The sequence below is a fragment of the Polypterus senegalus genome, chromosome 7 (assembly GCF_016835505.1).
Source record: "Polypterus senegalus isolate Bchr_013 chromosome 7, ASM1683550v1, whole genome shotgun sequence".
Classification (NCBI taxonomy): domain Eukaryota; kingdom Metazoa; phylum Chordata; class Cladistia; order Polypteriformes; family Polypteridae; genus Polypterus; species Polypterus senegalus.
The window spans coordinates 173,918,842-173,934,839 of NC_053160.1; the positions used below are offsets into that span (position 1 = coordinate 173,918,842).

The 15,998-nt window shown below is 39.1% G+C and overlaps 1 protein-coding gene across 4 annotated transcripts in view; it reads right to left on the reverse strand.

Annotated features, from left to right (window-relative positions):
* Positions 1–15,998, reverse strand: part of tll1 (tolloid-like 1) — a 322,342-nt gene that overhangs the window by 70,646 nt on the left and 235,698 nt on the right. For all 4 annotated transcript variants that reach the window (XM_039759616.1, XM_039759617.1, XM_039759620.1 and 1 more), the window contains 3 exons: positions 4,773–4,875; positions 639–755; positions 19–164 (listed from right to left, as the gene is read on the reverse strand). In XM_039759616.1, coding sequence (XP_039615550.1) covers positions 19–164; positions 639–755; positions 4,773–4,875 — 366 coding nt within the window. The remainder of the gene's footprint in view (positions 1–18; positions 165–638; positions 756–4,772; positions 4,876–15,998) is intronic.

Here is a 15,998-nt window from a genome sequence, read left to right on the forward strand (position 1 = left end):
GTAGATATTTCCTTTTACCTCGAAAGCCTGAAAGCTTAATCCTACATTGTAGTTTTCTGACACTGTTATCTTCCATACGCATTCCTTCATGGGTCTATAGTCGTCTGGATAGTTGGGGGATTGTATTTGGCCTGCGTCTTTGTTTATCTCACCCCCACAGATGGCTGATAAAGAAAATGAATGGAGAAATCAGTTGGGCTAGCAGAATGTCATTTATGATTTGTTAACATTAATAATAAGCCATCCTTCAGTTAAGCATTTTATATAAAATGTGATCAAAATGATTCTGACTTCTAAAGTTAAATGAAAAAGATGAAAATATTATGATTCTCATTAAATTAAGAATATTTTAGGATATATGCTTTATGACAGTTATTCTTTTGTAAATCAACCACTAATTTCAGCTAAACTGTATTAAAACAGAGTAGCTTGCTGAATTTCATTTATATCAGAATCATACTAAATATACCGTATGTTACTTCAGATTCTAAGAGAAGTCTGTATGAAACAAAGCTGCCCTGAGTGACTATGCAGTAGTATAGTAGCACTTCGATGACAGATCCATGGCTTAGTTAAGTATTAATATCTGAACAAAGAACAGCGGTCAAGCCACCATTATACTGGTGAAAAAGCCAAACCTTCATACAGAGCTGCAAAACCCTTGCCAACCCAATTACTGCTGCTGCGGAACTCGATCCACATACGACTGTCTGTAGACATCAGCACCTCGGGGACTTTGTCACCACAGAATCTACCTGCAGAAAAACAAAATAAAGTCACCTTCATTTTGTTTCATGAATTAATCAATGGACGGCAATGTTTTTCAAAATTTTTCTTTCCTGGAAAAAGTTTGGTAATTATGATAGACAGTGTCAAGCTGAACACAAATATAAGTTCAGATTGACTGTATCATGTAGGAATTTAAAAAAAAAATCAACTTTTATTGAATTTAGTGTGTTTAACGGCTTGATTATGCCCTGGCACATTACTTTAGTTCTATTGAGCTAACAATGTTTTGCTGCTGATTTTCATTTATACTCCGCACCTGAAGCTTCTCCTTTCAATGTCCAACAATAGTCGGCCAGCACAGATGGATTCCACTTACTCTGACAACGCTTTTCTGTTGTTGTATTTGGCCGATGTCTCCAGAACACTGACTGTGTCTGGCTTGTCTGACTCCTCTTCTTCAATTTGGTTGTGGCTCTATAATTAGCTGATGGACAGATATTGTTGTTTTTCATTTCTGTTGATTAGTTTCTACTTTATTTTTGCTGTTTTTCTAACAAAACTATATTCACATATGTGACAGTTCTGTATTTAGTAGCGGTCTAATCTATTCTTCCATTTTGCCTTGAGAGTTGGTGCTCTGGGCCTGCACTTTGTGAGAATTGCTTTGGAAAAAAAAGTAATGTCTTCTACAGTGTTGAATTTGTGGGGTGGCCATGATCGTGAGGCCATCAAGCTCGGTGAAGAGTATTACTTGTGTTCTTTCTTGTGTGTTGTATGTACCCCATTTTTTACACCCTTTGCATGCCCACCCTACCTAGAAGCAGGTCTCTCTCTCTCTCTCTGAATTGCCCTTCCCAAAATTTCTTCCATTTTATTTTTCTTTACAGGGCCTTTTGGAAGTTTTTTTCCATGTCTTCGTAGAGAGTCAAGGTTGGGTGGCTGTCAAAAATCAGGGCCTGCTAAGGCTGATTGAGCCATTCCTTGTGTGATTCTGGACTATACAAGAAATAAACTGTCTCTGCCAACATGCTAGTAATGTCCTGGTAAAACCTTTCACAACTGCACTGAGATTGGCAGGGAAGACGTCCAAGTGTGAATGCAGAAGATGAATCTTTAGTGACATGTTGTACTTCATGGTTTTGTATGCTTGATACATGTTGTCAACCAGCTGGACATGCTTTGGTGCTGTGTAGCTGGCAAGTAAATTCTAAACACAATCTGTGAATGCCTTCTGTGTAATTTACTTTGGCCCCACTAGCAGATCTTTGAACTGTTTGTCATTGATGGTACACCTAATATGTTGACTAACAAAAAATGCCTTCTTTAATTTTGGTGTCAACTATTCATGGAAACATCGGCCTCAACTATTGAAATTCTTCTCCTTCCTTCTTCATCACTTTCACAAGATTTTTGAACAGCCCAAGTTTTATATGAAAACAAGGCAAAAATATCTTTGTTGGGTTGATAAGTGGTTTGTGTGCCACGCTTTTCTTCCTTGGGACCAAATGCTTACCGAGCGTTCAATTCATTTAATGGAATAAGACTTTTTAGCACGGCTGTCCCTTTTGTAGTATTTCGTATATCCAATCTGCATTCCTAGTAGCAGTGCCACTACTTTTAGAGCACCATGGATTTTCCAGTTGTTTCAGCAAACAAAATTTTCAATGTTGAGTGTTATTAAAGGATAAGTTCAGTTTTTTTCAAGTTATTTCTTCACAAACATGCTATATATGCATTTGCCACATGGAATTCTGTTCTAAAGGTAAGCACTTTCTGTTGTCACACACGTGCATAGAAGACAGCTGAAGGGCCCTAGTGATAGTAATTCTACTGCCGCTCCAGGGGTTGGCACTGTGTCCTAATACATTTTTCTCTTCCTCCCTCTGCAGACCAGATGATTGATGGCTATAACACCTCTGACGCCACTTCTGGTATACGTCCACCTGAATCCATCTCTTCCTGCTAGAAGTACCCAAATCCGGAAGCTCCACTCTCTTTGGCAGTTCTGTTGTGAACTCACATCTATAAAGACATCTCTGCAATTACTGCGTGTCTTTTTCTTTGTTTTTGCAAAACAATTATATCAGATGACCAGGCTGGTACCCCAACTCGTTACCGTTGTGATCTCCTTCTCTTACACTATATATTTAAAAAATATTTTGCCTGCACTGGTGCTTTACTTTGTAGGCTTTGGGGCATAAAGGAAAAACTTAAAAACTTAACAAATAAATTGATTTTTCAAGCCAAAGCATTTGTCAAGTATTAATCTGTGGCTTGCATTTACACATATATTGTAAAATAGTTTATACCAATCAATCAAAATCTTTATTATTGTTGCAATGAGACATTGTACAACGAAATTTTTGGGTGCAATTTTCCAGTGCAGAAAAAAATAAAATTAAAACAAAACACAATTACTCAAGTTACAACTAAAATAAGGGAATAAATTAAGTATCCAAAATTGTCCATAACAGCAGAACAATGTTTTCCACTCGTACATACTGTACATACATAAATTATATTGCACTTGTCTCTTATCTAATGTTAACATGCCATTTTTTAACAAAAAACACTAAAGTTATGAGATTCAGCCATTTTAAAAGAAAACCAGCCATACATGATAGCTCAGCACTTCGTCTTCATGAGGAACAACCTTTCAACCCTGACAGACTAAATCACGCTAAACCTCTGGTGCCACGTGGTTGGTTTTGTTTTGCTTTACTTCCGTATTTACGTGAGAATTCACACAAGTGAATAGAAGATGCAACCTTATCATGAGATAAACAGTGCCAGGAATATGTAATAAAATGAATATTTCCAGATCTCTTTTGTTGTCACAAAACATGCGTCGTAAATATGGAAGATGTGGATCAATACTCGACAGCTATCTTGACTTGAAAAGTTGACATATTTGGTACGTTTTTAAGCTTTTCCATACCTTCCATTATAAAGATATTTTTTTACATTTATAGAAAACACTTAACTTTAGAACACAAGTTTGCATTTATGTTTAACTTTTGTTTATACCATGTTGGTGAAGAAATAACTTTGAGTTGAAAAATGCAGAACTTATCCTTTAATATTAAAGTGAGGAAGATGTCTATTCATTTCAACACTTTATTTCTCCACCAACTGTACTCTTTCTGCTTTCATCCATCCACTTCTGTGGTTTTGAAAATGGAGAGACCAACAAACTAATGTTTGTTACTGCCTGTGTAAACGCCATCTTTTAAAGTTAATATGTTGTTATCACATGTTATTTAATCAGTGTTATCTTTTTCGTTGAACAATCCTTTTCTTGAGAAAGTCTGGTATATCTTATGCCCATAATGGACTGAAGATGCCAGAAATAAGGACATTGTCATGATGGTACAAGGCAGAATAATGTACAGGAAATACAGCCATAATCGAGAAAGACCCTCACTGGCAGGGAGGGAGCAACTTAGCTTTTAAATATACGTAAAAATTCATTTGGTTTTGCACAATAAATACATTATGAAGTGGCAGTCATTTTGGCTTTCATTACATCGATATACAAAACAATTTCCTAAAAAAGTAAGAAAATGTTCTAAATGTCCCCAGAAAGGAAAATAACTTTTGCTCATTATTTATACAATGTAAACATATACTGTATATGTTTGCTTAAACATAATTCTGGGCGGCGTTTATCAATAAGTGCCAACCTTTGAAGGTGTTGAAGACACGAATCTCCACAGCGCTTGAGGATTCGGCTGATCTTTATATAGCATTGTGAATACAGATTAAGTGCGCATTATATGTATACATGAGTTAAGCTGTTAATCTCCAACTTAAAAGCTGTTCATGAGATACATCTTGGTAAATATTTATGTAACTCGAATCCAGCTTTACAATTTTAAGGGAGGTAACATAAACACATTACCCTTTACACAAGGAGGCTAAAATGACATCACATCTTGCACCACATTATTTCTCTGCAAAAACATCTCAACACAGTTTAAAGACTTAGAGAAGTATTAATGAAAATTTAGAACTGAAGATGAGTAACAATAATAAAATATTACCAAGAAGAGGCGCTGTTCTCCAGTAGCCATCTCTTACTTCTACGTAGTCGTACCAACATAAACTGCTCTTATAAAGGTCCATAGTGGTGAAGTTTAGAGCAATCTGCAATAAAAGTAGGCACAGTTCAGTGTCTTGTCACTGATTCTGAAACAAAGTCAATTATAAATCCATCCATCCATTTTCCAACTCGCTGAATCTGAACACAGGGTGATGGGGGTCTGCTGGAGCCAATCCCAACCAACACAGGGTGCAAGGCAGGAACCAGACCTGGACAGGGTGCTAACCCACCGCAGAAATTATAAATCAACTTCTATATTCAGTTTTGGATAACTATAATAGGATCAAGGTATATGTATCATTTTATAAATGTATACTAATTTTATATAGTATATATAAATTTTATATATATATATATATATATATATATATATATATATATATATATATATCGAAAGGGTGCTTGAAGATGCCAGAATAAAAGGCACTATCATGGTGGTAAAGGGCAGAAAAAGTTAAACCCCAGAAACATGCATATGTGAGAAAGATCCTCACCGACTGGGAGTAAGCTACTCAGTATGTCAGTTTGCTCAGGAAAGGACCACATAAGGATCATATGCCCCATCAGGTATGTAAGAGACAGCAATGGCCTTGGTGGAAATGCTTGATGTGCCTCAGGGCACTATAGTGCAAGAGAACCAGCAGGTGGTCCTCTATCAAACGACAATGAGACCGAGTTAGGACTGAGAAGGAATCTGAGGACACTAGAGGGTAGGCTATCCAGCAGATGTTAGCGGTGTCTGACACTGTGTATAAGGTACAGGAGACACCATAGAGGGATGGAAAGTAACCAGACGACCTCCAGACAGAAAGGAGGGGTGAAGAGAGCACACAGCTAGAAAATGACGGATGGCTGCCCAAGAGACTTAGAGAGAACGGAAACTGGCTTGTGGAGGATACTGAAAGTCAAAAATGCAGGGACACAAGGGCCTACCAATAATGTACATAACCTCCTTGGACTTGTACTCCACACCTCTGGGCGCTTTATAACTGAACATTCTGTTAGTCTTCTTAATGGCTTCTGAACACTGTCCAGCAGTTGAGAGCATAGAGTCTGCTACGACTCCTAAATCCTTCTCATAAGGTGTGCTTTCGATTTTCAGACCTCCCATTGTATATTCAGACCTTACATGTAATATTTTACATTTATTTATATTAAATTTCATCTGCCACAAATCTGCCCAAGCCTATATGCTGCCCAAGTCCCTCTGTAATGATTCAATGGATTGCAGATTATCTGCTAATCCACCTATCTTGGTATTACATGCAAACTTAACCAGCTTGTTACTTATTTTCCTATTCAGATAATGTATATATATTAAAAATAGCAGCCCTGACCCCTGTGTTTCACCACTCAGCATTCCCCAGTTCCTTGCACCATAACCTTCTGCTTCATGTGTCTGAGACAATTTTGCACTCGTCTACATTCTACACCCTGAACTCCCACTTCATGATGTTCAGCTTCTCATGTGGCACCTTATCAAACAAGTTCCGAAAGTGAAGACACATTATCTTCTTATACTGTATAATACACTACCGTGGCTGTCCTTGTGTCTGTCCAGGATTTTAAATCATCTGTAGATCGCAAACCGTTTGACCTATAGACCTGAAATTTGGTACACATATACTACGTGACCTCTACTGTCGGCTTTTGGGGTGATGATTTTAATTACTCTTTATATTTTATTTTATTGTAGAATCAGCTCTCAGCAGCGCGCAGCAGGGAGGCCGTGCAGTGCCGTTCTCATCCCTACCACCTTCACCGTCACTTCCCCTACCTCTTCATATCTTAAATCATTCTTGAGGAAGATTGAAGCCTTAAGTGAAAAATAAAAGAAAACGTACTAAGTAACTGCAACACAAAAACTGACTTAATCAGTTTTAACGCGAAAAGATGCCAACTAAAGAAGAGAAGAAGCGTGACACTAGGGTGGAGAAAAATAGAGCTGGTCAGGAAGCAGCAAGCACATCAACCTCTGAGCAAATGAATGGTAAACGTACAGAGAAAAAGGATGAAAACTATAAGTCAAGTGGTATCATATTCTCCACATAATAATATCATATACTCCACTTTATTTGTATCTTACAGAATTCCATCATGTTAGTAAAACATCACCTCCCTCGTCTGAACTGATGCTGACTGTTAAGTAAAACTCCTGTTCTTGCCCCGTGTTGTTTAATCTTTTCCTTAATAATTCCTTCAATCAATTTTCCTTTGATGTACGTTAACCTTACTGGCCTGTATTTGCTTTTATACTGTATAACAGGATAATATTTTCCAGTCGTTTGGAATTTCCCAAGTGCACAGTGACTCCCTAAAAATATGCAACAAGTATTCATATCTGTACTCTCAAACATCCTTAAGAACTTGAGGTTAAATATTATCTGGTTCTGGTGATTTGTTTGATTTCAGCCTATTTAATCTAAGCAGTACTTCTCAATTTCCAAATCCCTCAGTACCTCTTTAGTTGTCCATTTTACCAGTGGGAGGTTATCCACCTCAGAGATATGTGAGTTTAGAGCATCTGCTATTTTCCTCTTTGTATGTTTTAAGTTCCCTTTACTTTTCCTTAAAAATCTTACTACTGTGCTCTTCTCCTTGCAGAATAAGAAAAGAGTAAAAAGACCAGCTAATTAAATGAGATTAACTATTATCAGTTATTATCATTGATTGTGAATCTGGTTGGAACAAAAACCTGCAGCCGCAGTGTGTCTACAGGAGTTTGGGAACCACTGGATTAGATACAAATATTTAGATAAACATTCACATCCTTCCAATTCACAAATACAATTCCATTTGTAGAGTAAAGTCACGTCTGGGTTAAGAAGCTCACTGTTTTCACCAAATGAGTAAGTGCTTGGAGCCAAGTCTGACTTACCAAACCACACACAGCACGTTTGTTGGAAGGGAAGTTGCATGCATGTGCACGCATCCCGTAATTTTTTTTTTTGTTTTTCCCTCTTAATGGAGACACGGAGGAAGGAAGGTGGGAAACTGGCATACATTGCAATTCTGAATTGAAAGAAAAACATTTAAAGGAAAACCTCATAAGGGAATGCGCTTTCACGTGACTTTCTAGAGGATGTCCTTCCAGCCCATAAAGTGCTTGATACAAATCTCTCCATTAAGAACCTTGCCTTTGGATATTTTTGCTTTAAACCGGTATAAACCATGTAATAAGGGCAACAGAGTTAATGTTCTGCATATAATTTCATTTTTGAGATGATCTGTTTGAAAAATTGCAATGGCATGTTACGTCTTTAATGGCCATAAGAGAGAAAGGCTGGCAGCCCTTCACTCACTGAGCCAATAACTTAATCTCCATTACGTGGATGCAAGATAAAATCATTGTGTTTCTTGGCCTGAGATGGACAGGCACAGAAGGACAATCAGCCGTGTTGCATTAGGATGAGTCAAACAGACTTCATGCATCAAGACTAATGGGAAATCCCACAATAGGCACTTTGGGTGCATTCATCACACTGCTAGAATCCACCTGACTGAGCTACAGTTTCCAGCACATTTAGCCGCACCACCATTTTTCTATCTTGATTCATCGTGTGAATAAAACCCAAAGACACTTCTGAGTGTCAGCACCTGCAGTTTCTTACATGGGAAATCCTACAGAATTACATAAGTAATGCTTCTAAATGACAAACATAAGAGTGTGGGCGCAATGCTGTGCTTAACATCTGCAGCCATTACAGCTTTCATGATCTTTTTCCAGAGGAAGTTAATTCATCCTTTGAGAGCTTTTCCCATTTCTGCACTGGTTAAAGTAGTCGTCTGTTTGTCTTTGAAAACCTGGAATTAGCCTGATGGCAAAATGCTGGATATGAGCAGAGCTACTTATGATAAATGTTGTTTCAAACAGAAGCCTGCTTTGCCACAATCAGTCAAATGAAAAGAATAAGCAGAGACAGAAAAGTTGGGCAACATACACACACTACAATAACTCGAGCAAGGAGCAACAGCTTCTTCATCTGATAAGCATCTGAATAAACTAAGATAAAATGCTGCGTCTGTCATAGTGCGGTGCCCTGTCAGAGAGGAGGCAGCATTCTGCCTTTCATTAGCTGCTTTCAGGAGGGACTTTAACTCTGTGTGACGCCAAAGAATGATCGAATACCTATAAATAGTGGATGGATTCATATCCCATTTATGTTACTAGTATGGCTTCATAATCAGGCAGAAAGAGACACCAGTATCAGTGCCAGCTGGAATGCCAAAGTAAAATGCCAATGGAAGCAGGGAGATTTGTGGCAGCACACATTTTTTCAGAAATAATCTGGTACATGTGAGCAAGAAATCGACACAGCAGCTATCTGATCTGCACCTGTAGGACACGCTTACAAAAAACCTGGCAGCTGGACAAGTTCTTACAGTGCAGATACGTTAATACCTAAAGCTTCTGCACATTATTACAAAAAATGCTGCCCCGAATCTAAAAAAATGCCACGAGGAAGTGGATTTTTCATTTCCTTTGATTGAACTGAAGAAATATTTTTTGGCATTCAATCGGGTCACTCAGCCTGGTTTCCGGTAGTTCATCAACTTCTAGTCACTTATAATTTTTAAAATAAAATTGTGGTGAGATGTGAAGGTCTCTGAGACCTTTCTGCAAAGCTCACTGATGAGTAACCTACTCCCTTAATACTCACAACATTTTGAATGAAAAGCTGTTTTTGGGTGGCATGGTGGTCCAGGGGATAGCAACTGCTAACTCACAGCTCTGATGGAATAAGTTAGAACCCCAACTTGGTCACTTTACATGTCCTCCCATGGCAGTTTAGCTTTTTCTACCACTTGTGTGTGTTATTTAACATGTCACATGTGATGAAGACCATGGAGCAGCTGCTGCTTCACCACCTGAGGCCACAGGTACGCCACACCCTCGACCCTCTGCAGTTTGCATACCAGGAGAAGGTGGGAGCGGAGGATGCTATCATTTACATGCTACACCGATCCCTCTCCCATTTGGACAGAGGCAGTGGTGTTGTGAGAATTATGTTTGTGGACTTCTCTAGCGCCTTCAACACCATCCAACCTCTGCTCCTTAAGGACAAGCTGACAGAGATGGAAGTAGATTCATACCTTGTGGCATGGAGTGTGGACTACCGTAGAGACAGACTTCAGTATGTGCGTCTTGGGAACTGCAGGTCTGACATTGTGGTCAGCAGCACAGGAGCGCTGCAGGGGACTGTGCTTTCTCCGGTTTTGTTCAGCCTATATACATCGGACTTCCAATACAACTCAGAGTCCAGCCACGTGCAAAAGTTCACTGACGACACTGCTATCGTGGGCTGCATCAGGAGTGGGCAGGAGGAGGAGTATAGGAACCTAATCAAGGACTTTGTTAAATGGTGTGACTCAAACCACCTACAACTGAACACCAGCAAAACCAAGGAACTGGTGGTGGATTTTAGGAGGCCCAGGACCCTCCTGGACCCCGTGGTTATCAAAGGCGACTGTGTGCAGAGGGTGCAGACATATAAATACCTGGGAGTGAAGCTGGATGATAAATTGGACTGGACTGCCAATACTGATGCTCTGTGCAAGAGAGGACAGAGCTGACTATACTTCCTTAGAAGGCTGGCATCCTTCAACATCAGCAATAAGATGCTGCAGATGTTCTATCAGACGGTTGTGGCGAGCGCTTTCTTCTAGGTGGTGGTGTGCTGGGGAAGCAGCATAAAGAAGAGGGACACCTCACATCTGGACAAACTAGTGAAGAAGGCAGGCTCTATTGTAGGCATGGAGCTGGACAGTTTGACATCCATGGCAGAGTGACGGGCGCTGAGCAGGCTCCTGTCAATCATGAAGAATCGACTGCATCCACTAGACAGTATCATCTCCAGACAGAGGAGCAGCTTCAGCAACAGACTGTTGTCACCGTCCTGCTCCACTGACAGACTGAGGAGATCGTTCCTCCCCCACACTATGCGCCTCTTCATTTTATTTTGCAACACTAAACCAGACTGATGTGAAAGTGCTGTGTGGGGCTGGTGCCCTGTCCTGAGTCGATTTGTGCCCTGGACCAGATGTTGCTGTGACACTTACCGTATATACTTGCGCATAAGTCAGGACTTGATTTTACCATATAATTTCCGGTATTTTATAATGCTGGATAAGGAAAACTCATGCTATTGGTCCAGGAGATTATGATATGCTAACACCCACCCGAGAGAGTAACCACAGAGCACACTGCCTTTTTTTTCTAAGTATTGTGTCTACGTGACCACACGGTAATTCCTGAACTATTCTGAAGTGACGTTTGCACTGTTTCGTGTTTTTTGTATCTCACATCCTCATACACCTTTATCGTAAGAGCATCCCTCATCTACGATGGAGTGTTCAAGAAGAAAATATGAAGCTGGTTTTAAATTAAAAGTCATTGAAGTAGCGAAATAAATTGGTAACTGCACTGCTGCAACAAAATTCAATGTGTTTGAGAATCTGGTGTGAGACTGGAGGAAGCAAGAAGATTAAGTGTCACATTTTTGAATGGGCGTATAAGTCGGGGTCTGATATTATGATCAATTTTTCAGGTTTCAAGACCTGACTTATACGCAAGTATAAACACGGTATCTATCTATCTATCTATCTATCTATCTATCTATCTATCTATCTATCTATCTATCTATCTATCTATCTATCTATCTATCTATCTATCTATCTATCTATCTATCTATCTATTTTTTTCTACGTATTGTGTCTACGTGACCACACAGTAATTCCTGAACTATTCTGAAGTGACGTTTGCACTGTTTCGTGTTTTTTGTATCTCACATCCTCATACACCTTTATCGTAAGAGCATCCCTCATCTACGATGGAGTGTTCAAGAAGAAAATATGAAGCTGGTTTTAAATTAAACATTGTTGATGTGGCAAAAGAAATTGGTAACTGAGCTGCTGCAACAAAATTCGATGTGTCTGAGAAACTGATGCGAGGTTGGAGGAATCAAGAAGATGTAAAAAAACAAAAAAATGTAAGTGTCGCATTTTTGAATGGGCGTATAAGTCAGGGTCTGATTTTATGATTAAGACTCGACTTATACGTGATTATATACGGTAATTGGGTTAATTGTGTTTGAGTAAATGTATGGGTTAATAGTTGGACAAAATATTTTCTAAAAGTTCTGTGAATACTTTTCCCCCATGCACTGCAGTATGTTTTTTTTCCCACATCTCAAAGACGTGTGTAATCCTACTTGGTGACTCTAAATCGGACCAGTGTGGAAGAGTGGTCTGCATGAATTTGAATAACTTTCATAACTGTCCTTGTGCACTTGTGGAATAGCTTATTTTATTTACTAACCTATCTATCTGTTTTCCAGACTTTAGAATAGTAGAACATTAAAAATACATAAACAGGCCATTCCGACCAGCCAAGCTTGCTAATGCTTTTCACTTAGTTTCTCCAAAATATCATCAAGTCCTGTTTTGAAAGTCCCTAAAGTCCCACTGTCTACCACACTACTTTTCTGTAACAGCTTAAAATCACATTGGAGATTAGTGAGTACAGACTACAATTACAGAAGCACAAAGGTTAGCGCTGATGCCTTACAGATTTGACCATGACATTGACTTGCACATGGAGCTCCCACAGTATCTTAAATGGCGCAGAATGTTATGTTTCTCCAAGCTCCATCTCCATCATTGCCTTGGCACTTGGAAATTGTCCTTGACGAGGGTCCAGTCATTAGAAAATTAGAACAATTTAAATGAGAACAGGCCGTTCCAATCAAGCTATCCACTTAATTCATCCAACATAACATCAAGTTGAGTTTGGAAAGTCCCTAAAGTCCTCCTGTCTACCACATTAATTGGTCACTTATTCTATGTGTCTATAGCTCTCTGTGTAACGAAAAACTTCCTAATGGTTGTCTGAAATTTACCCTTAATAAGTTTCAAACTGTCTCCCAGTGTTCTTGATGATCTCATTTTAAAGTCACCGTCTCAACCCACTGGACTAACTCTCTTCATAATTTTAAACACTTCAATCATATCTCCTTTTGCTTGAACTGAAAAAGTTCAACTCCTTCGGTCTTTCCCCATAAATCATTCCCTTCAGCCCATAAAACTCAGATAGATTACTGTTCGCTTACTCTTCTTTGGTTCAGGCTAAGAGTGGAGTGTCCATGTTTACTTCTAGAAAATATGAAGAGAACCTAACTGATCAAGGTCGACAATTTTGCACTGTGACCACAGACACACAATGTTTACACATGTGCACGGGGAAAGCTTTGCAATCAACCCAAACAAAATTATCACAAAAGCGCTGCTAATTATTGATTTACCCTCAAATTCATGCTAGAGAACCTAAAATGCATATGTATGGGAATGATGGCAGTGTAAATTTGGTTTAGGTATTGCAAAAATGCATCTATGACTGCTGAGCATATATCAGCATATTAATTCTGTTAGAACGTAGTGTAGCATTTTTAATTGTCAAGCAAGTCCAAAATGGAGAACATTCTGGGTATCACTGGCACTTCCAATCAATGGTTTAAGCACTTTGTAAGTGTTATTAAGGCCAAAAGAAGCCTTACCCCATGACAGTAGATGAGTAAAAGAAGTCTTTTTTCAGTACCTAAACTAACATGTTGCCATAAATTCAAAAATCCACAAGAGCATGTAAAGAGTGTGTAAATTGCACACAGACGGTGGGCTGAAGAAGAAACACACACCCTTCTTCTTCTTCTACCATAGCCATTCCCATTTTTATATAGGGTTGATGTTTTTGTTTGACTCGACTTCTCCAATAGAGCTTTCAGTGTGATTTTTACCAGCAGCTTCCTTCAATTCCTCATACTGTAATTGAATATATATATTGAATTCATTAATTAGTGCACTTAATTAGCCAGGTAATTAATTGACTGATTTGTTAGTGTACGTGTGATGCTCCGGTGTTAGAGTACCTGTGATTTTGAACATATTCGCCTCACAGAGTTAGTGGTGTTAAAATATTAATAGGAGAGAGAACATTCTGAAAACAATTAATCAAATGCAAAACTCTCGTCAGCACACATATTCAAGCAATGATTTCTCTGAGACAATAAAATGAGAAATTAAGTCCCAGGCAAGAGGAAAAGAGGAAGGTCTAAGAGGAGGTTTATAGATGTGGTGAGAAAAGACATGAAGGTGATGGGTGTGAAAGAGCAAGATGATGAGGACAGGGAGAGATGGAACTAGATGATCTGCTGTGGCAACCCCTAACGGGAGCATCCGAAAGACGAAGAAGAAGAAGTCCTAAAGTCACTAAATCAATTGCCAATAAATTAGAGGCTGTATTTGTATTGTACAATGAGGGACATAATGAGGCATATGGGTCAGTGTGCCAGCTTGTTTCCTCACATTCTCTTGGCTTGGGTTGACTTTGCATTGCACGTGGTAATATTAACAATACATACGTCATTCTAAAAGTGGAAAATTCCCCCTTCTTCTCTAAGATAAACAATTACTGTTCATTTCTGTTGTTTATTTGGCACGTGATTGTCTTGGGGCATAAAGTGTGAATTCAATTTAAACAGAAAGAATTTAACAAACAAAGGCCACTTCGGAGCTTTACTGGAACGTAACCTGAACACCGTCGGAGAAAAACTCAGCCAACACATACACCCCCAAGACAGTGAGATTTGCAAACTAAATAATTGTGTAATCAATCTAATCCCAAAGTCGTTAAAATAATAGAAAGAAACTCAGTTAAAAACAACTGTGTTTACATAAAAAAAACAAAAAAATGCAATTAAAAAATAAGGACAACTAAATTAGAGCTGTTTGTGATATTATTTTACAGAATTTGCTGCAGTACATACAGAATTTGCATTTTTCATCATTTATTCCTTTCCCTTTTTTTTTCTTTAGCTTTTTCTATTTTCATAGCAGAGTTCAAACTGTGAGTCTGATACACAGCAGTGACAACACTGCTCTTCTGGAAAGCTACAAAACGAGCCGCCATGAGCTATAGATGTTCTTCTGTTATTTTACCCCGATGCTTATGCAAGTATCTCCAGCCATAGGCATATTATAATCTCAAGAAATTCAGCCACTACACATTGTTGGAAAGACTTGTTGTTGTCCGACGTTTTTCTTGTATCAGCCTATACACAATGGATTCAGAAGGTATGCAGGCCCTTTCCCTTTTTTCACATTTTGTGTTAATTCATTTCAATACGTTTTCCCCTCATCAAACAACACTCAGTACCACAGAATGACAAAGTAGAAGCAGGATATTAATACTTTTTCAACAAATTTCTTAAAAAAAAAATAAAGGGGCTGCTTTTCTAGCCAGCTTATCCAGGAGAGTCTATGTGTGTCCTTCTCAGGTCCAACATTTAAACTGCAAAACACTAGCATTAGCGGGTTTTACACATATCAAGTCTACAGTTAACTGTCCTAATAATATAGTCATTCATTTTCAGTCATTTTCTAACCCACTATATCCTAACTACAGGGTCATGGGGGGTTTGCTGCAGCCAATCCCAGTCAACACAGGGCGCAAGGCAGGAATAAATCCCGGGCAGGGCGCCAGCCCACCACAGGGCGCACACACACACACACACACACACCAAGCACACATTTGGGACAATTTAGGATCGCCAATGCACCAAACCTGCATGTCTTTGGACCGTGGGAGAAAACCGGAGCAACCGGAAGAAACCCACGCAGACATGTGGAGAACATGCAAGCTCCACTCAGGGAGGACCCGGGAGGCGAACCTAGGTATCCTTACTGCACCACCGTGCTGCCCCTCAATAGTATAGTGGCACTAGCTAATTTAAACTCATACGAACATTCTCTGATTCTTAATGATGAATGTCTTTGGGATGAATGATGAAACCAGAATACCCAAAGAAAACTCAAGCAGGCAGAGAGAGAGAAATATGCTTAGTGGTTGCCATTAAGGCTCATGGGGCTGTGAGTAGGGTTGTGTGGTATAGCAGTACTGAAAAAGTACTAAAAAAAAACAATTTTAAAATGGGGTGATACCAGCATTAGGGGATTTTCAGTACCGGAATTAAATGTCAGCTTTCTTCTCAATCCCCATCTTCCTTTGACACTTAAGCATATTTCTCTGCAGCCTGGTGTTCCAAGTACTGTAGGTGGAGATGACTCGAATTGGCAGTCCAAGTAGATGGAGCTGACACCAATGGGCAGTTCAAGT